Below are 21,930 nucleotides of genomic sequence, written 5' to 3' on the forward strand. Positions count from 1 at the left end.
TCTGTTTCAAAGTAATGGTTCCTGTGTTATTTCTGTGTGATCAAGCGGATGTGTATTCACTCTAAAGCTGAGGTCACAGGAGTCGCAGTACGAAACAACTTTGGAAAATTTGTAGCTGCGGCCTCTTTTAAAGCAATCAGTATACAAATTATGAAATTTTTCTCTCTCGTACCCTTTTGAAGCACAGAAAACAAAAAGCAAACACAGCCTACGAACGTGACCCCAGATGGTGCCACTTGTCTGTGAAATCAGGGCAGGAATACAAAAAGGCATTTAAATCACAAGTACTCAGGAATCAATACGCGCAAGAGAAAATTGTTCTAGTTGTAAGAAAGTATCCATAAAAAATCTGACTTTTTCGGGTTGTTCAACGAACTTGTTTATCCTCTATGTGAGAACCTGACTTTGATCCGGTGCAGCGTGGTAGTTTTGAAAGTGAAGTGTAGAAACGAGCATGTCCCTGTGGGGAAGCACGTAAGCGGAAACTTTATAGCAGAGGAGCGGGTAGGACCAATAACGTGCGTGACTTTAAAGAGCATTGCGGCCTGTCATCGAGTTGCGCACCATAAAGTGTCCGGCGCACCCCTAACGAGAAGGACCTTTAAAGCAGCCGGAAGCGAGGTTCACGTGCGTCGTTCTCTTTCGCTTTTCTCTTTTAGTTATCCGAAGAAAGGCCAGCACTTTCTCGCCAGAAGGCACTCGTTGTCGCTCAAGAAACGGAAATAAATGGAGCGGCAGACAAGAATACAGGGACCACCACGGACACTTTTAGTATGTGAGAAAACTTGTGCGACAAAAAAAAAGCCATTTTTTTTGTTCCCTGATGATAGGCCTGTTTTAGAGCAACATAGGACAACTTGACGGCAGCCAGAGTGCTTCGAATTTTCTGCACTAGGAACTGGTCGAACACTATAACCTCGTTAAAATAATTGCACAGAAGGGGTATGGAAGTTGCCGATATTGGACGCTTTGGCTTTCTTGGCCAAAGTGTGGTGTCTGAAAATTGCCGGGAAGAATATTCGCCAATAGAATTATTCAAAGGTCGTATGGCAGCAGTGGACCATATGCAACCTGCGAAAATGCTGAATGAGAATGTGGGCGATTAGGTTCCAGGCGTTCAGATTTCAAAGAAGAAGACTTGCTGGCTTGTTTTTCGGAATACAAATATGCTGAATATATGGATTTCTTTGTTAATAGTAAGCACGAAATAATTTACCGTATCAGCGTTCTGAGAGTTATGAAAAGCCCCAAGAACACCGACTAACTATCCATAAATTTACAGCGTTAACCTTGAGTGCAACTTGGTCAGAACGTTAATGATTCGGAGCAAATAATAAAAAAAATATTGAAGTAGTGTTTGTTTAGTGACATTCGAAAATGAGTCAGAAACACCCAGAATTTGTAACCTCCTGTCATCAAATCAAGGGAGGACGTCCTTACTAGGTCAGAAGTGTGCCTGTGGAAGTGTGCAAAAAAGGAAAATGCAAGCTTTTGGGAGTGCACAGCCTTCGTGAGACAAGCGACGCATTGGTTTAGGTGTTGGTGTGCCGTAAGAATAGAGAGTGAAGATGATGATGTAACTTTCTTTTAACTTGCATTATGGTGGCCGAGTCCATCAGCTCATGCATCACAACTACATCTAACTTAAATCAAATGTGAATAGACCGATCCCACCAGCCGATCAGCGCATGCGCCGGTTTTCCGGAGTTGCCCCGCCGCCATCTTAGTTGTAGTCAATCGGTCAACCAGACTACAGCGACTACGCAGTGGCCGCCGCTTTTTCAGTACTGCGCCGGACCTTCGCGGACGTCTCTCCGATTTCACCAGCAAGAAAAAGTCGTCATGTGAGTATTTTCAATACCTACATTGTCTGTTAATGGGAGCAGGCGGCGCGAATTTCGGTCATAAGTGCCTGCTACTCCTTCGTTTCGGCGGGACTTAGGACAGCCACCCGTTCATTGCCTGTTGAGTACCGTTTTCATTTGAGTGATGTATGTAAGCGGTTGTTCTGCGCGACTGTTTTTTTCGCATGTGCATCTCGGGGATTGCAACGTTTGTTTGCACAGTGACGTGCTGTTGGGGACAGGCTTTATATGCGGCGCCGAACCTTTCGTGTCTTACGGCACTTACGTGCACGAGTGTCGCGTTCAACATACAGCATTTGGTAGTAATAATATTTGAAATTCTTAATTTGGGTGGCGTTCTGATTTTAGTCCACCGAACGACGCGGTCGCTATATTTTGAAACCTCTTGACATTGTAGCGTCCCATGTTTCGCGCACGTGAATATGCAAACGCGCCGCTCTCCATTAGCAGCTGTGATACGCATTCATCAGTCATTCGCACTTGTCGGTTGAGCCGCATGTAAGGATACGGAGCCAACAAGGGACGTTATCTTACCCTGATAACTAGTGCTGTCTTTTTATTGCCTTTGGTATATAGTTCCGAAATAAAGAAAGGGGAACGTAGTAACCATACCAAAGGCGAAAATGATCCAGACTTCGCTGGTTATCAGCGTCAGATATCGTTTATTTTATGTGTTGGCGACGGTCGTGGTGAGGGACTTCTGGTGTCGAATCTCTCCCTGCCTCCCCCCCCCCCCAAAAAAAAGGAAGCATGGGCAATAGCTTTCGCATGCCAAGCCGCCGCAGCGCCGTCACCTAATATCGCTGGTTACGCCAGTGGCTATCAGCAGGCTGTGCTGCACGTATCGAAAGCCACGCGTTCGTGCGTTGTTAACAGTATTTACCTCTGTACATGCAGTTACCAGAGAGCTGCAGGTTCGTGTGGTTGGAGGACGGCATTGCCTAGAAAACTGCATTCTTGCGGTACAGTAATGCATTGGCTGCATTTTTAAATAATCAATATTCTTTTCATGGATTGCGTTTTTATTATGGCTTTTGTCGTGGTCCTGCGTTATTTCATTGCAGTTATTTTTTTTTTCGTTGTTATAGCCCTGTTGTTTATGGTCTTTGTAATTTCTACTTCGCTAAGCTTTTTTCTCTTAAGAGTATTTACTGTGTGCAGTATGTGCAACAGTGAAGATTATCTCAGCCCTAGTAAAGTGCAGTCCCTGTCATGGGATTACTATCATGTGACTAAAGATTTGGTACTGGTAAGGTCCTGAAAACAGGGCGAGCGATTTCTTCTCTTTTCTTCTCATGAGAACTACTGCTGCGTTTCATTGTTTTTTGTGCTTTTTTGCATGATGCTACCACACCAACTAGTCCACACGTCGTTACTACTACTCATCGGGTACGAGCATCATGCAGTGGAGGCATATTATGTTATTAATACGTGCAGCTGGTTCATTGGCCTGGCTTCTGCGTGGACAACGGGCACCGACTGTCTGACACTGCCCGGGGTTCTTTTATAGAGTACGCAGCATGCAGATGTTTGTATGTTCCACCAATAGAGGGTAACGCCCTGATAAAAATATGTAATCTAAGAAAGTGTATTGGCTTAGCAGAAAGTTTAGCTGGCTATGTTCAGATTAAACTAACCTTCAGGCTCTGTTTTTTTTGCAGCTCCGTGTAATGCTGTGCCATGGCATCTGTATTACACAACCACAACAGTCAAGGGTGGACCTGCAAAACAAGCTCCCTGAACCCATACTTTGGAAAGGAGCACATTGTCAGGTATGCAAACTTAACTCGGCAGTCATGATTCTCTAAAACTGATGAGTGCTATTTGGGAAAAAAAGAGCATGCTGACACCCAAATGTTTCAGAAAGTGTAACGTTTCTTGAACTATTCCTAGTGCCACAAAGCTCTACCCATCTTGTAGGCTCTGTAGTATGCAAAAATTCTTCTCTTTATTAAAGTGGTACGCTACAGGCTCAGTAACTTTGTTGATTGTGTGGTTTAATCCGCCGATGCAATGCAGGCATGAGGCGCGCCGTAGTGGAGGGCTCCGTATTAATTTTGACCACCTGGGGATTTTATCGTGTGCCGGAATATTGAAAACACAGGCGTTATTGCTTTTCACCTCCATCAGAAAAGCGGCCGCCGCGGCCGAGAATCGAACCTGCATTCTCTCCCTCAGCAGCACAACGCCTTAGGCACTGAGCAACCGCGGCGGGTCTGAGATACTTTGTGTTTAGCTGGAAAATAACGCCATTTGTAGCTTTCTCAGCTTTTATTCAATGACCAACAACTCTTGATTGCTGAGAAATGAATAATTAAAGCTGGCATTTCTCTCCTCCATTCCCCTTACATTATTTCGTGAAGTTTCAGACCACGTAACAAAGCGCCCAGATCGAGTCGAGCCCGACTTTACTCGATCGTCCCCATCTTCCTGAAAGTTTGTTCTCGCCGGCTATTACTTCCGTCGCTCCCAATCACAAAGTCAACAGTGTGCCGTGTGTTTCCGACAAAGTTCCACTGATTCCCATCCGAATACGTGCCAACTAGCGCAGCTCCCAACCATTTTGCTGTTACAATTTGAGGTCACTTTAAATTGAAGTTTTTTACATATCTGATTGCAGTAGACAGTCTTCCTAAATTTAGTTTAATTTCTATATTTTCAGAACTTGCACAATGGACAAAAAGTGGGAGTGTGCAAATTTGTGTAGGGAATGAAAAGGTGTTTATGCACAGGAATGTACTCATGCCAACTGTTCTAGCCAAGTACAATTACAAAAATTTCTTCAGCTGTTTCTGCAGGCCTGAAAGTGGGATTATTTTTATTATGCAACAGTTAACTAAAGGGTGGAATGTGTAAATGTATATTCTGGAAGGAAAAAGTCCTGCACAGCATGTAAACGTGAACGTTTATTCTTCATGCAGGTACACTGAAAGTAAAGGCGCTAGAAAACATCGAGATGCTGGCCTGCGGCTTTTCACATCAGGCCACCTGCAAAAGTTGGTGTTTTCAACTGAAGACACCGCAGAGACCGTGGTGAAGGCACAAGTTCTGGCATCCATGGCAACACGGACAGTGTACAGTGTTGGGGTGAAGTTGCTTAAGTGTGATGGGGAGCTTGTCAGTGGCAGCTGCTCATGTGTTGCTGGGAAAGGTGGTGTCTGCAAACATGTTTGCTGCGTTTTGTATGGGCTGATGCACATTGCGCAACATGATCTCACTGAAGTACCAAATGCCATTGCATGCCCTGAAGGTGAACGGCAGTGGTACAACCCATGGGATCCAAAAAAAGTGACTGAGCAATTTCAACAGATTGTATTCTCCAAGGACACCACTGAAAAAATCAGTGATGCACCAAGGCTTCACAAAAAACGAGCAGCCTACTCATGCTTGAGAACACAAGACTCGAATCTGTCAACACTGAGCCTCATAAACTTGCATGGAAACTTCAAAGAATGTGGGCTCGATTGCTTCGCAGACGTACTTGAAGCAAATGACTTTCTTCCCGAAAAACAAAGAAAAGTTGAGAGCCCCGCTACCGAAGATGTGGCTGGGCTACCTTTAAGGTAGCTGGAGCGAGCCAAACAGGGGAATGCTTTGCTGTCATACACAGACGAAGAAGTTACAGCCGTAGAGGCAGCCACACGACTGCAAAGTGCTTGCCTCCTTTGGCATATGTATAGGGAGGGTCTGATCACTGCATCTGTAGCGCATAGAGTTTACACATGGGTCAGGACGTGCCAAACCAAAATGGGGCCGCATGATCCCCGACGTCTCATCGCAGCAGTGGTTGGGAAAAAGAAAGGCAGGGCAACATTTGCCATGAAGAGAGGCCTGCTGTGTGAGCCTGAAGCCAGGAAAGCCTTTCAGGACAAAAATGACAGCCACGTGGAGCTTGAAATGACTGAAACTGGCCTCTTCCTCTCTCGTCATCACGCTTTTCTAGGTGCAAGCCCAGATGGGCTCGTGAAGTGTAAATGTTGCGCACCACGGCTGCTTGAGATCAAAGTGCCCCTAAAAATTCAAAATTTTGCCAAAAGGCAGTTGCGTGCTGGGGAACTAAAAAAAAGTAGTGGCTATTATACTCAGGTGCAAGTGCAGATGGGTGTGACTGGTCTGAGCACCTGCGTGCTGTTTGTTTACAGCAAGGAAGAGTGCCGACAAATCTCCGTGCCATTTGACCAGAGTTTCTTCACGGAATTCATAGAACGTTGCAAATTTTTTACTTCCAGCTACTTGCTTCCCTACATTTCCAGTAACTGGTAAGGTAAAGCTAGAAAATGTTTTCAAGCTTGTGCGTGTGTTCTGTCATACCATAAATACTTCAAGCCAGTAGAAGTAGCCCACCAGAGTTTTGCTTCTGTGCCTGTAAATTGCCTTTTCTACAACAAAGATGTTTATGTATGAGGTTTGTGCATTTTTGTTCTGCGTTAACAAGAACAGTCTACCCTCTTTCTTTGTACATCATTCACGTGCATAACTTGACCACGCTGGGGAAAAATAGTACAAATGAGCGTGAGGCCCTCCAGTGTGAAGCGTCTGTGTGCTTCATGCTAATTTCGCGGAGGCATAGGCTTGCTTATTTATGCCATGAAGCACACGAAACTGCACCACTGGCGTTATTGTTGCTACTAATATTCACACCATTATGGCTTGCGTGCTACTGTAAGGGCCGGCCTTGCTCCAAAACAGCAACTTATGTGGAATTTAAAAAAATTCTCGGGGCACCTAAGCTTGCTTACGTACTGTGGAGGTAAAAAGCCTGGTGATACTTATTAACTGCTTCTTTACTGATAGGGTATTTGTGTTATTTGTGTCTGTCTTCATTGCCACTTTGTTCAATGTAATGTTACATTGACGGGCTCTTTTACTGCTGCATTGTCTGTACTTCTCTTTTCGCCTTCATTTTGAATTAATTCAAGGTGAATTCAAGGTGAATTAAACAAGCAGACCGGTAACACATGCCACAGCTTTCCATGAATCATTGTTTTGTGGGACAGCGAGGCACCTGCTCACGTGTCACTTGGCATGAGCTATTCGAACTTTTATCCCACCACTGCTAATGTGTAGGCCTGTGCTATGATGTGTTGTGACCCGCTTCTTTTATGGCCCTACTTTTTACCCACCACTGCTAGTGTGTAGGCCTGTACTATCATGTGCCTTCTGGCCTGTTTTTTTTTTTGTCTTCCTGAAGGCCCTACACAGTTTACGGGAAGCACGAAAACAATGTCAAATAAACCACTGTACTGGAGCCCTATGTGGAAAATATTTTTAGACAACTGTTTCTTGCAAAAGAGGCGGTTGCAGGCTTCTTGAAATTTACTCGAGCACTGTGTAACGCCGTTTCTTCACAGCTCCATTATCCTCCTGCAGCTGGTTTCTATGCAGGAAATGATACACTCAACATACCTTCAGTTTATCAATGAATGCTGTCACGCATTAAAAGGCTACGTCAGCCTGTTAATTAACCTTTCATGTTTATGTTAAACCACAGCAGACTGGATGGCTGGACACAAGGGGACAATATGGTGATAGCCCATACAAGTATGCTTCTCAATGGGCAGCTATGGCCACGATCACGAGCTTTTACCCTATCGAAATAAATGTATGTACCTATTCATTGACACCGCCAGGCATGGGTTCACTTCGATTTTAATGGAAAGCATCAAAACGTGCCGCTGTTTGAAATGGTGACAGAGATGAAGAGAGTATGGCTATTGCATAATGCACGTTCATGACAGTACAGGTAGCAATGTGTTATGACAACAAAAAAGAAAATGGGGGTCAATGCAGACAACACATCTTTTCGTGCAAGTAAACGTAGTTCTCAAGAAATTTAGAGAATAAGGGAATGACCAAGTAAACAAAGCAAATAAACTGAATACAAAACCTAGGCAGGGACATTTTTTATGATGCTTGAATGTGCACGGGAAGGATACGGCTCTTCGTACGTGCCCTCCTGAAGGGATTGGGTTGTTCCTTGTTTTGGGCTAAGGTGAATAAAAAAGCTTGGAGAGACGGTGAGCAGTTCCTAGAACAGGCACAATGGCCTATATCCTTCCCATTTCTGGCTGTGTTGCATGGCCAAAAAAGTAGTCAAATGTAGTGCAAGCGAACTGGCGCAGCCTATCAGCAGACATGCAGACTTCACTCACATCTGCTCACAGCAATGGCTCACCCACAAAGTTTGTCAAGCGTGCGCAAACATGCCACACCTTGTTCAGTTGTCCAGACATGCTGTTTGGAAACACCTGTGAGAGTATTCTGTAGGTCTTTATCCTCCGAATGACCCTTTCCACATGTATGCGCACACTGGCAATAAGCCTTGTCTCAGTTTCATCTGCTTCAGACAGTTGAGGCCGTCCTTCCATGAATGGCGGAATGTTCAAGTGCAGTGAAAGTTCCTTGCACTCTTCTTCGATGGTGAACCCCCTATCAGCCATCAAACTTCGCCCTGGTGAGAACTTTTCCAACACACCGGAAGCCTTTGTTAGGGCCTTGTCAGACAGCCTCCCAGGAGAAAGATCGGACACGAACATAACAAAGCCGTTCGGGCTGCACACAACTAACCCTTTTGCAGTATTGTGCTTTTTGTACGAGGAATAGGTCTCACTCTGTACACGGAATGACGAGGGGGTGTCGATGAAAATTTCGGTGCAGTCGAGGATGCCGTCAACAGTGGTGTAGCCCTTGTCAGTGAAAGCTTGTGGCCTGTACTTGTCGCACAGGTGGGGAGGCATCCAAGTTGGGACCTGAAAAAAAGAAGGAAAAGTGGGTTTTCATATTTTTTACATTAATTTCATCAGTGGCTTAGGAACGGGCGGGGGGAGTGGTCTTAGAGTGGTGGATCTATGCGAAGGATCTAAGACTGCATTCTCAATGCACATGAATCTCCCCATTGCTCTTAATGTACGATTTAAAAAGTCACCTTCTCCACCTTTGATTTTTGCCACAAGTACTGGCACTGCTCTGCAGTAGAGACCGCAAGATGAGTCATCACAGCTTGTAACACTGTCAAATGAATCTACAAATGCTCTAAAAATTAGCAAAAAACACACGGGCACACGAGAAGCATGCTGGAATAAGCATTCTCTCAACAAAACTTTTTTTGGAAGCATCGTTACATATAAATAAAATCATTTACTGCATTGGGCATGTGCTGTAAGACCCAGAAGGTTCATCGATTGATTTATTGAGTTATAATGCACAGGCACTACATAAGTTATAAGGTGCACTGTAGTGGAGGGTTTCAGTTTAATTTGATCAGATGGGAACCTTTACCGAGCACCTTAATCTCGAACATGCGAGCATTTTCGCTTTTTGCCTGCGTAAGAAAAGCGGAAGCCACGGCCGAGAATCGAACCCGCATCCTTGGGCAGCACAACGCCGCGGGCACTGAGCCATGTAGCAACCCGCAGAATAAAAAAAATGAAATGAGTACATTTAAGGTGAGGTGACATGTGACGTTGCTTCCAATAATTTTTAGCTGAGAGTGAGTGCTTGTCCCATTGTGCTTCGCCTGTGTTGTATTTTTGCGCTCTGGGTTTTACAAGCGTGCACCAACTGCCTAACGAGTAGTTTTACTGAAATTTACTTTAATTCAATCGATCCATCTTAGAATGCAAACACCAGGTTTTCAAGCTGAGCAATCTTGCAGTAAGCTTAAAAAAGCATGCTTCGGGGAATTAAATTACCTGTACGTTCTTAGCAGGTATCTTGACAGACAGAAAGGCAGTAGTGGGGGCTAATATATCTGGCCATGAGGGGAAGGCATACAAACACCCCTTGAAATAGAACCCTGGCTACGCGACTGATCAGTGTACAGTTGGCCTTTTATACCTAAAATTCCATCCAGTCCCCTTTCTCCCTTCCTATAAATGTTGCAATTTGTCGCGGCCATCACAGAGACCACAAACAAAAGGCAATAAAAAAGATAACTGGTGCTGACATACCTGGCGAAGCCTGTTGTCCAAAAAATCCAGCCATGTTACCCAGATCCTCGAAACGGTTGACGTAGAAACGGCAAACCTGTACGAAAAACAAATTTGCAAAAAATGCGCATCAGTAATTTTCTGCAGCACAAACAAAAGAACCTACGGTTGCAATGAAGATGTCATTGCAGAAGATGCTTAAACGGTACTGAATTCCTTTTGTGTAAGCACCTTGTTACTTCCAGTCATTTTCATTATAAACGATAAGTGAAAAAGTGCTGCATACCATTGCTGATATTTTGAGGAACGTACGAATACACAGCATGCTGCATTCCCCCTATGCACAAAGTAACTAACAAAACCAGCTACGCTCGGCAGGAACACTGAAATTTGGCTTAAACTTGAATTTCTCAGTGAATGAAAGTTTGTTTGCTCCCGGACAAGCACTAAGGGTATTACAAAATACCAAATCTTTTGAATAAAGCAAACTCGCATTTTGTCTTCATGGCCCCTTTCGGGCTGATTGGGTTATGCTTGTTTCCCTCACAGCATATTCATAAATAACATTATACACAGTATGCCCGCGTAAATGTATTGGCATGGTAACAGAGTTTCATTAGTCACTCCACTTGGACCTTATGCAAAGGCAAAAATGAGTACTGATGCAAAAAAAAAACACTTCAACGTTGGCAGCGTACCTGTACGCAAGGTCAAGGCCGTCAAGGCCCAGCCGTAGCCTCATCAGGACGAGCACAAGCTGTGTCTTCAAAGGCAGGATGAAGTTCCGGTCCTCGTTCTCCGTTTCCTTCATCTGCCAGAACCGCAGCTTTTTCGCATCTGGTTCAAGTAGGGACCAAAAACTGTCGAAGGACTTTCTGGATGTAAAGCCAGTGTAGTACCGCAGCTTCTTTTCATCTTCTACAAGGGCTTCATACGTGATGTCAATCTTTTGTGTAGCTTCAGACTTGCACCTCTTGACTTTCTTCTGCATACAGGATAGCTCAAGCCGCAAGCACCTATTCTTCTGCTGAAGGCGGTCACATAGCTTTTTTGCTTCAGCGTGGTCCTGTTGAGAGCGTTTTAGCTGGCGGTTGAGCTCTTCAACATTCGCGTAAGCAGCTTCAGCCTTTTCTGCTAGCTCAGTTATTATATTATTTTGGCAAGCAACTTTCTTGGCAAGCTGGTCATAGCTTGACTCTTGGCTGCTGTAGGCATGGTCCATGAGTAGAGTGCTTTGCTGTGCGGTGTCTTCACTGTCGTTGCTGCTACTAGTGATGGCAGAGCCTGAGACTTCTGGGTCGTGCTGGGGTGCCACAGTTGGACTGTTGGGAAGTTCCGGCTGTCAGGGGAAAATTAAAAAAGAAAGCCATGTGTTTCAGTGATTTTTACAACACACTGTGCAGCTGCAGGTGAGATTTCCAATACTGCATTTTATACCTTCACACGAGTTTAAGTTTACTCGGCATCATTGCTTTTTTTACGCAGTAGCGCAACCCTTAAGTAGCCATTGCCTGCATTAAGCCATAACAAAATATTCAGTGGTGCATATGCAACAACGTAATGCTATTTCTCTGCATTGCTTGCGCTCAAATTACCTTTGTCCTTATGAGTGGTCGCCTCCTTTCCATCTTTTGCGGTCTCAGCGGGAAGATTGTGGGCACTCTGTTCATGTAAGTCTTTTTTCCTCCTTCGAAGTGGGCACCGCATACTCGGTGTCCCGTGGTAGGCGTAAACTTGGAGAACCTGAGCACAAAGAGTTCCAGCATTATTTCATATGACACTGAATATCACCTACTGTGTTTTCAGGTTCCTTTTAAATGTCCAGTCTGCATGCTACCACTGCAAGACAACAGTATCACTTTCTCTTGATTAACGTACAAAAAGTTCCATATCAGTCAAGGGCAAATGACAAATGTAATTTTAATTTTCAGCCTCACTCGACAACGCCACACACAGGTAAATTATACAGCTGTTTGTGCCACTCATCTGCATAGGTGCAGCGAAATCGGCCGCGTGCATGCACCAGATAACTATTTTACGGAAAGGACGAGATTACAGAGGCACCGTTTGCATCGAGGGTGATCCGCGAAAGCTAATCGCCGTTTGGCACAACGAGTTCTGGGTAAGTTGTTGCAAGCGTGCCGTGAAGTACGTTACGTCGTTTCTAAAAAGTAAGGTCTCGATGTACGGTAGAGCTATTAGGAGAGCCTCGTCAATGAGCTTGCCTTCCCCTTATGCCTGCATGCTTGCCACTTGCGTTGTAAAAAAAAAAAAAACGCAAGCCGCGTACGCGGTGCTGCACTTGCGCAACATGGAAAACTAAAAGACCTCAGCACTACAACTCGTAATAATAATAATATTAGTACGCAGCGGTAACAAAAAACGCTAGAATAAGGAAGATGCGCTAAAAAATGACCGGCATGCACAACCGCGAACCGCGGCTGAGCTATCCGGTAAGAGTATACGCAGGCAGAGTGAGCAAAGATCATATTCTTTGGTATGCTAAGCTTCATGATTAAACATTCACATAAAAAAAAAACACCGCAATACGCTTATTTAGTTTCAAAGCGGCACTATACATTTAATAAGATGTCTTACCTGCCGCCCCGTCCAGCCCTGTTGATACGCTGAATCCACGTCTCCCGAAGCTTTTGCTCTTTAGGAAAGACGTAGAAACCCAAGCCTTTATCCCTTGTGCTGTTGTTGTAGCATCCAGGAACACAGCACATAAATCCTCCCATCGTAAGACGGCTCCACACGACCGAAAAATCTATCGAAAAGGGAACGCTCAGGCACTTCGGCTGGCTGGTGCGCCCGGACGACTACAAGTACCGGCATGCACCGCGGCTGCCGCGGCAGCAGTGGCATCGCGAAACTGGCCTGTGGGATCGGTCTATTCATTTGGCTTGCAACAATAACCCTGCCTGTTGTCAGGAATGTCACGAACCATGACTCACCTTCATAATCTTCACATAATTTTTTGGACTTCACAGCGAAGTTCTCATAGTCGACGTGTGCTGTCGTTGTCACTGTACTATTACTATTACTACTACTCGTATTGCTGATAATAATAATAATAATAATATTAATAATAATAATATTATTATTATTATTACGTGCGCGTCAACGTGCGCGTGCGTCAACGCTACATTCGAGTGTATTGACCTCTTCATTATGCGCTTGCAGCCATTTCGCTTGCTCCACGTATACCGAGTTTTTTGTTACGTGACGTCACTGGATAATGAAATATATGACTGGTGCAAACATGATAATCCTGGCACGCGTGTCATGTTGCAACATGACAACATACCACGCTCATAGCATGCGCGTGGCCGTTTTGCTAGCTCCACATATACTAAAATTGATACCACGTGATGCGAATAGATGACAAAGCTAAATGATACATCCAAGCATGATAATCATAGCACGAAGTCAAGTACTGTATCATTTACCTCCACCACGTAACGTTGTGCTAATTTTAAAGTGAAATATCAACATTTATCATTCGTGCTTCGCATATGATCGATTCCCACTGTGCGTGGGTTTCGCCAATTTTTTCGTTGTTGCTTTTTTATAGGCCAAAAAATTAACTTGATTGACAGTATTAAAGTGCGATGACACAGAGAGCCACGAAAGAGGTAAACATCCCTTGGGGTGATTGCAGCATGCATTGGCGAGGGCAAGTGAGACCACCCGAAGCTGAGTATTGTTTCATGAGGTGGTACCTGTGGTGTTATAGCTTTTAATGCATGGGTCCTATGGCGAGCTTTTCCTATCGAGTTGTATGTTAACACTATGTATGTATAGTGATTGTTGGAGGCATAATGAGGCACCTATTTCTGTCTCCCAGTTGGAGACACGGCTCAGTATTTTCGAAACGAAGTGCATCAGCGTGGGTGCTACACGCATTCCACATCCTGTGAAAGGCACTCGTCGAGAAGTGCATGCTTGAATCGTAGGTGTAAATAGCGCGTAGGCGTATGTAGCAAATGCGTTGAGATCTCTCCCTCTGGCTTTCACTGGCTCTCTAAGCTTAGTTCGTTAACCCTCGTAGATAAGTAAGGAATACGTGTGATCCCCTTCCTCGTTCACAATATATATATGTGACGCTATGATGACTGAGTGACGTAGCCTGGCTCATACGCCATGTTTATTCCATTCCGCACTTCTTCCTTCTCTGCTTCTACCAACCATCGCTTCATACGTCACATGATTCCCCTCCCCCCGAAAGAAGGCATGGATTACGAACAGGAAAAAGTAAACAAGGCAAGGTTGAGAAGTCACAAATGTCAAAACGCAAAATTGGTTTCATGGCCCAGTGGTGTTCCGTAAACTCACAAAACTTCAGAAAAGGGTGCAGCAGTCCGGTGAATGGCGAAGTTCTGGTGGGCGAAGTCGGCTGTGGCGTTCTGGCGAAGGTAACCGCGTCTTGCAAAACTGCACTGACCATGACACGACTTGAGCAGCTGCGAGGAACGAACAAGGTTAGAAGTCCTTGGAGCACTTCAAGGTCGAATGTCTTAGTCGCCGAATCCTCTGTCGTACACGCTGTATTCTGTGTCGCGGCTGAGACAGAATTAGTGCTTGCAGCCTGCGTGTACAAGAATTGAAGTTCAAGGAATTATGCCTATGTTCGTGCGTTGTACCAATTATAACGTTCAGTCTCTTTCGTAGTTTTCTGTGGCGTTGGCTCCGTTGTCGTAAACTAATGGGATGGTATCTTTGCGTGGTAGAACTGTTGACTTCTTGTCTGACTAGTGACTGGTGTTTTCTGAGGTTTCGGAGCTGGAATCTTAGGCGCAGCCTTGATATTTTGTGCCAAATGCGTTTCTGGCGCCGGTTCCCTTATGCGAAGTTGCCTCACTTCTTGAATTTGTTTTAAGAGGCTTGCTTTGCGTCGTCGTCCTTGTTGGTGTGTCCGTTGGAGTGTCTGTGATTCACGGACTTGCTTTTGCTGGCGTTGCTGACGTTGCTGTGAACCGTATTGCGGTGGAAGCCCTTCTTGAACATCGCGCTGGTTTTCATGACAACCTGATGGTGTCTCCAGTTGGCAGGTGATAGTCTGTGAGCTGTTGTCATGCAGTTGAGGCAATGAAGATGATGCTTCAGAGTTGATAGAAAGTTCTTCAGAAGCTTTTTCTACACTGTTTGCTACGAGGGGCTCTTGCGCATAGCAGCGTGTGACGTTCGATGCGTCTGAGCCTTCGGTTTTGCTTTGACTGTGGAGTGTGTATGCACAGGACGGTGATGCATGAACCCGTGCGGAAGGAGCATGGCTTGACTGGGTATTCTCTCGGTGTGTCAACTCGTCTATCGTGAACATGGTGTCCTTACGAAGCAAACGGTGAGCGTCATGAGCACTTGAAGAGCCGCGTGACAGAAAACCGGGTGGTGGACCACGTATGCGAGACGAAAAATGAAGTGGATAAGGTGAGTAAGCAACGTCTCGTGCCATGTGCTGGAGCGACGACTTTGAAAATACCGGCTTTCGCGAAGAGAAACCTGGTGGAAAGCTACGTTTTTTGAAAAATAAGCGTGGACTGTGACGGCCCAGTGTGGTTGTATGCAGATGGTCGGTAATGAAGAAGTTGTTGTCGTAGTCGTTAAAACGGGCAATCATCTCTTCTCTGATCTTGGGCCATGATTCGTCGTTTTCGAATATGTGTGTCAGGTAAAACTTAAATGCCTCACCGTAGATGTAGTCAGTGAAGTTGGTGATCATTTCCCGTTCCGACCATGATGCAGCGGTAGCGTGGAGCTAGAACAGGTAGAACCAGTCCTGCACGGGTCTATCGTCCACTGCTCAGGTGTACTTAGGAATGGGAAGGTCAGTCGATGCACAATGTCGGCACTCACTGTGAGGGGTGCACATCGATCCTGCAGGGAGCCATGGTCGCGTAGAGGGAGGCTCTCGACGCATGAGCTGCCGTTTCGACGAGTGTTGGGAAGCATCTCTGTGGAGAGACTCTTCCGCTTGAAGCGCTACAGCAAGCCACTTGGCCGGGGTAGTGAGCGTCAATCCAGCGAGGCACCTTTCGATCTCTTCAGGTACACCATCGGTCAATCCTGATACTATGTGAACGTCTTTTAAGTCTGCGAGGTGACCAAGGTGTGTCTTCTCTTCGTAGTAGTGCCTGATGCGCCATTCTCTTTTGAGCCTGCAGTGTTTGAATTGGCGGAAAGGGTCGCTAACAGGTGCAGAAAATCGTGATATCATGCTTGTTTTGATGCCTTCCCACGTATCTTCTGCGTCAAAAATCTCGATGAGGAACCAGCGGAATGCCTCACCTTCCAGGTACTCGCTAATGCAGCTACTCGCCTTCGTGCTTGTCAACAGGGACGTTGACAACCTTGTGCTTGCCAACCACTTGTCAACAGGGACGTCGTCTTCAACTCCGGTGTATTTCGGCAGGCTGATCATCTTCTTTGGTGGGCTCATGATGCTGCTGTGGTAGATCCTGTCGACTCGTGTGACGCTATGATGACTGGGTGACGTGGCCTGGCTCATACGCTATGTTTATTTCATTCCGCACTTCTTCCTTCTCCGCATCTACCAACCATCGCTTCATATGTCACACACACACACACACACACACACACACACACATATATATATATATATATATATATATATATATATATATATATATATATATATATATATATATATATATATTGTTAAGGCGTTTAATAGCCGGTCCACAGCGAGCAAGCACAATGGCGACAGTAACGGCCAAGCACGGGCTCTCAGTGCGAGTGGCGTCCTTGTTGGGTAGCCCCACTAGAAGGTACTCAAGAGTTCGACCCATTTCATAGTTCGGAGGCTTCGCTACAATTACCCCGGGGTCGAAGAGGGAGCCGCCTGGCGACCTAACAGCTTGTTATTATGAGCGGGTCATAATAAGCCTGCAGGCGCTCCACGTTGACGATGTCTCGCCCACGGTGGCGCATGTCCGAAGATTGTTCAACGGGTTCGATCAGATAGTTGACGGGTGAGGTGCGCTCGATGACACGGTAGGGGCCTTCGTATTTGGGACGTAGTTTGGAAGAGAGGCCAGCGGCAGAGGTCGGGATCGAGAGCCATACAAGCGCACCAGGGAGGAACGTGGGCTCAGAAGTGGCGCTGGCATCACGGATACTCTTCTGCCGCTCTTGCTCTTGCGTCGTAAAAGTCTTGGCAAGCTCGCGACACTCTTCAGCAAGCCTGGCTGTCTCGGAAATAGGTGTACACTCAAATGGATCCGGCGTGTACGGGAGTATCGTGTCCATGGTGTGCGACGGGTGCCTTCCGTACAGCAAGTAGAAAGGTGAAAAACCAGTCGTGCTCTGAGGGGCGGTGTTGTAGGCGTAGGTGACGAAGGGCAGTATATTATCCGAATTAGTGTGGTTGGCGGCGACGTACATAGAAAGCATGTCGCCGAGGGTGCGGTTAAAGCGTTCGGTGAGGCCATTCGTCTGTGGGTGGTAAGCAGTAGTTTTGCGGTGGACAGAATGGCACTCCGTCAGAATGGCTTCGACGACTTCCGACAAGAAGACACGGCCTCGATCGCTGAGAAGCTCTTGGGGTGGTCCGTGGCGCAGTATAAATCGATGCAGCAGGAAGGACGCAACATCGCGCGCAGCAACCGCAGGGAGAGCGGCGGTTTCGGCGTATCGCGTTAAATGGTCAACGGCAACGATGGCCCAGCGGTTACCAGCCGACGTCAGAGGAAGTGGTCCATACAAATCGATACCTACGCGCCCAAAGGGACGGTCAGGGCAAGGTAACGGTTGTAGACTGGCGTGCGACATGTGAGCTGACGGTTTACGGCGTTGGCAAGTGAGGCAAGAGCGAACGAACTGCTGCACATAGCGGTACATCCCGCGCCAGAAGTAGCGTTGTCGAATGCGATGGTAGGTTTTGAATACCCCAGAGTGCGCGCATTGCGGATCAGAATGGAAGGATTCACATATCTCTGACCGCAGACTGCGGGGTATCACGAGTAACCACTGCCGGCCGTCGGCGTCGTAATTGCGTCGGTGTAGAAGGCCGTCACGAATGGCGAAATGGCGAGCTTGACGACGCAATGCACGCGTGGATGGCGTTGCGGATGGATCAGAGAGCAAGTCGATCAGCGGGCCGATCCAATTATCCTTTCGCTGTTCGGTAGCGATTATGTCAACGTCAATGGCAGAAACAGCAGCCGAGGATACTGAGCAGAGCACATCACCTTCAGGCAGAGGGGAGCGCGAGAGGGCGTCGGCATCAGCATGCTGGCGTCCATTGCGGTACAGCACGCGGATGTCGTAGTCTTGTAAACGAAGAGCCCAACGGGCGAGACGGCCTGAGGGATCCTTCAAGGATGAAAGCCAGCATAGTGCATGATGGTCGGTGACGACATCGAATGGGCGACCATACAAATACGGTCGAAACTTTGTAAGAGCCCAGACGATCGCCAGGCACTCTTTCTCCGTGACGGTGTAGTTTGTCTCAGCTCTCGTGAGCGTACGGCTTGCATATGCTACGACATATTCAGGGAATCCGGGTTTGCGCTGCGCCAGGACAGCGCCGAGGCCTACACCGCTGGCGTCTGTGTGCACCTCCGTCGGGGCCGTAGGGTCGTAGTGGCGTAGAATGGGAGGAGATGTCAACACATGGCGGAGCTTCGCGAACGCGTCGTCGCACTCAGACGACCACGAATTGAGGGACCCGTTACTTCCAAGGAGCTTCGTCAGCGGTGATATGATCGTGGCAAAGTTTCGTATGAAGCGTCGGAAGTACGAGCACAGGCCCACGAAACTACGCAGTTCTTTGACGGACGCAGGTTTGGGGAATTCGGCCACGGCCCGAAGCTTGGCTGGGTCAGGAAGAATGCCATCCTTGGACACGACGTACCCAAGGATGGTGAGTTGCCGTGCTGCAAAGCGGCACTTCTTCAGATTTAGTTGCAAGCCGGCATTGCTGACACGTGCAAAAACTTCTTTCAGACGTTGGAGGTGCGTAGAGAAATCTGGAGCGAACACAACAACGTCATCGAGGTAACACAAGCACGTGTGCCATTTCAAGTTGCGCAGAACGGTGTCCATCATGCGCGTAAAGGTCGCAGGTGCATTACATAGACCAAACGGCATGACGTTGAATTCGTACAAGCCGTCGGGTGTGATGAATGCAGTCTTCGGTCGAGCGTCATCAGCCATGGGTACTTGCCAGTACCCCGAGCGCAGATCGAGAGAAGAAAAAAATTCGGCTCCGTGAAGGCTGTCAATTGCGTCATCGATGCGCGGCAGTGGGTAAACATCCTTGCGAGTGATCTTATTGAGCCGTCTGTAGTCTACACAGAACCGCGCAGAACCATCTTTCTTCGCAACAAGAACAACAGGAGACGCCCATGGACTGTCCGAGGGCCGAATAACGTCGCGTCTGAGCATATCATCAACCTGCTCGTTAATTTCCCGACGTTCAGCAGGCGACACGCGGTAGGGACGTTGCCGTAATGGTGGATGGGCACCAGTGTCGATACGATGCGTAACAGCGGACGCACGACCGAGAGAACTTCGCCCGACATCGAAAGAAGAACGATATTCTCGCAACAGGTTCAGAAGCTGGGAACGCTGTACCGACGTGAGGTTGTCATCAATGCAAGGGCCAAATACATCAGGAGATGACGAATCAGAAGTGGAAACAGCACTGATGGTACGCAAATTGGGACAACGCGAGTCATCAGGTACGTCCAGGACTTGTGCGTTATCCACTGGTTCCACTCTGCCGAGACATTCCCCTCGAACCAAGGTAACAGTGTACGGGGATGGGTTGGTCACGAAAATAGAGGCGTTGCCCTGGGTGATTTGCACGGTCGCGAAAGGTACTAGCAACCCTTTCCTTCGGCAAGCACGGTCGGATGGCGAAATGAGTGCAATTGTGTCGGAGAGTCCAGCGCAGTAGACAGATACACCCATCGTGGAGCTTGGAGGCACTATGGTATCGTCTTTCACGAGAATCTTGCTCACTTTCGAAGAACTGTCTTCCGGCGTCAAATGCGAGAAGGGGGAGAGTTCAATTTCGGCGGCGGCACAATGGATGACGGCGTCGTTGCGGGAGAGAAAATCCCACCCCAGGATGACGTCATGAGAGCATGCGGGAATGATGATGAATTGGGCGACATACAGAACGTCCTGAACGACAACGCGAGCTGTGCACCCTGCTGTAGGATAGATACGATGCAAACCGGCGGTACGAAGGGACAATCCAGAAATTGGCGTCGTCACTTTACGAAGCAAGCGGCAAAATTTTTCGTCCATAACGGATACTGCAGCTCCTGTGTCAATAAGAGCTGATGCGTGAACACCGTCCACAAGCACGTCAATGACATTAGATGGGCGGCTCTGAGGGCTTTCACAATGCGATAGCATCGCAGTCCTTGCCTCGGGGACTGCGACGACTAGTTTTCCCGCTCGTGAGCAGCTGAACTTGGCCGCATGGGGGACGGGGAACGACGTCGTGGAGACGGTGACCTACGAGAAGATGAAGCTAGGCGAGTTGGCGGTGGCATACACGGCGTTTCCTCGTGATAGGTACGCCTAATCTGGCCAGCAACAGGCGACGAGATATGGGGCGTCTGTACGCGAGTGCAATAACGTGCTACGTGGCCGGCGTAACCGCAGGCAAAGCAAATGGGCCGGTTGTCAGATGTGCGCCATCGGTTCGCCGGGGTAGGTCTTGTCCATGACGCAAGAGCCGATGGACGGAACGGTGGCTGGAAAGGCTGCAGGGGGTGCTGGAGCTGAGTCTGAGAGGTCACGTCAACATACGTAGCCGGCATACCCGCTGCAAATGATGGAGGTCGTGCGGCAGCTTCGGCGTAAGTCAGTGGGGCGGGCGCTTGAACGACTGGAGGCGGCCTGGCGACCACTTGGGCGTAACTTGGGGGTACAGGAGCCGGAAGCTGTTGTGGGTGGTACGCAGGCATAACCTCCGCTATTTCCTGCTCAATCGCTCGGCGGATGGGAGGGAAATGGTAGTGGCCGATTGTTGAGCAGCCGGTGGGTGGGCGAAGGGCAGGAGAGAGAACTGCCGTGCGATTTCCTCACGTATGAAGGACTTGAGGTCTGCCAGCAGTGCCACCTGGTCACAGCTCGCCTCCAAGCCTGTAAGCCCTGCATCTCGTGGTGTGGAGCGACGGGTCATCGAACGCTGCCGGCGGAGCTCCTCGTAGCTCTGGCACAGCGTGATGACCTCAGCTACTGTGCCTGGGTTTTTGGCCAGCAGCATCGTGAAGGCATCATCGGCAATGCCCTTCATGACGTTCCAGATCTTGTCTGATTCGGACATGCTGTCGTTGAATTTCTTGCATAGGTCCAAGACGTCTTCAATGTAGCTGGTGAATGATTCACCGGCCTGCTGAGCGCGTTTGCCTAAGCGCTGCTCGGCTTGCAGCTTACGAACGGCAGGGCGGCCAAAAACGTTGGTGATAGCGGTTTTAAAATCGGACCAGGTTGCGAAATCAGACGCGTGGTTGTTATACCACATGCCAGCCACACCCGCGAGGTAGAAAACCAGGTTGCCGAGTTTACCTGCCTCGTCCCAATGATTGGGGACGCTGACGCGTTCGTACATGACGAGCCAGTCCTCGACGTCGGTGCCATCCGCGCCGGTGAAGACAGGTGGGTCGCGGATGCGGGGGACACCGGAACATGGCGTCGGCGCAGGAGGAAGCGTTTGCTGGGCGGCGTCTTGTTGCATGGTTGAAGGCACGGTACGGGATCTAAGCTCCAAGGGCATCGAATGTGAACCGAAGATGTTTGAAGGGCACAGCACTCTCCACCAAAATGTTAAGGCGTTTAATAGCCGGTCCACAGCGAGCAAGCACAATGGCGACAGTAACGGCCAAGCACGGGCTCTCAGTGCGAGCGGCGTCCTTGTTGGGTAGCCCCACTAGAAGGTACTCAAGAGTTCGACCCATTTCATAGTTCGGAGGCTTCGCTACAATATATATATATATATATATATATATATATATATATATATATATATATATATATATATATATACATAATACCTTGTGCTTCCCCACTCTTCAGAATTCACGTTGTGGAGAGTCGTGGCCTTTTTATGACGTTGGACACCCCAAGTTTACCAAGGATTGAGGTTGTTCATAATT

At 47.7% G+C, this 21,930-nt stretch overlaps 2 protein-coding genes, 1 long non-coding RNA gene and 1 pseudogene across 4 annotated transcripts in view; 1 reads left to right on the forward strand and 3 right to left on the reverse strand.

The window, feature by feature from the left end:
• Positions 1–21,930, reverse strand: part of LOC142814452 (uncharacterized) — a 512,230-nt gene that overhangs the window by 117,887 nt on the left and 372,413 nt on the right. The window lies entirely within an intron of this gene.
• LOC142814428 (uncharacterized) lies at positions 3,071–6,775 on the forward strand (annotated as a pseudogene).
• On the reverse strand, positions 7,499–9,894 carry LOC142814431 (uncharacterized). The gene is made up of 2 exons (XM_075893190.1): positions 9,815–9,894; positions 7,499–8,614 (listed from the first exon to the last, which is right to left on the reverse strand). The coding sequence occupies exon 2, from the start codon at positions 8,600–8,602 to the stop codon at positions 8,024–8,026; it is 579 nt and encodes a 192-aa protein (XP_075749305.1). The 5' UTR covers positions 8,603–8,614; positions 9,815–9,894; the 3' UTR covers positions 7,499–8,023.
• Positions 10,233–11,142, reverse strand: LOC142814430 (uncharacterized). The gene has a single exon (XM_075893189.1). It carries the CDS (start codon positions 11,013–11,015, stop codon positions 10,410–10,412), a length of 606 nt encoding a protein of 201 aa, XP_075749304.1. The 5' UTR covers positions 11,016–11,142; the 3' UTR covers positions 10,233–10,409.

Source organism: Rhipicephalus microplus, chromosome 4, assembly GCF_043290135.1.
Source record: "Rhipicephalus microplus isolate Deutch F79 chromosome 4, USDA_Rmic, whole genome shotgun sequence".
Taxonomy (NCBI): Eukaryota; Metazoa; Arthropoda; class Arachnida; order Ixodida; family Ixodidae; genus Rhipicephalus; species Rhipicephalus microplus.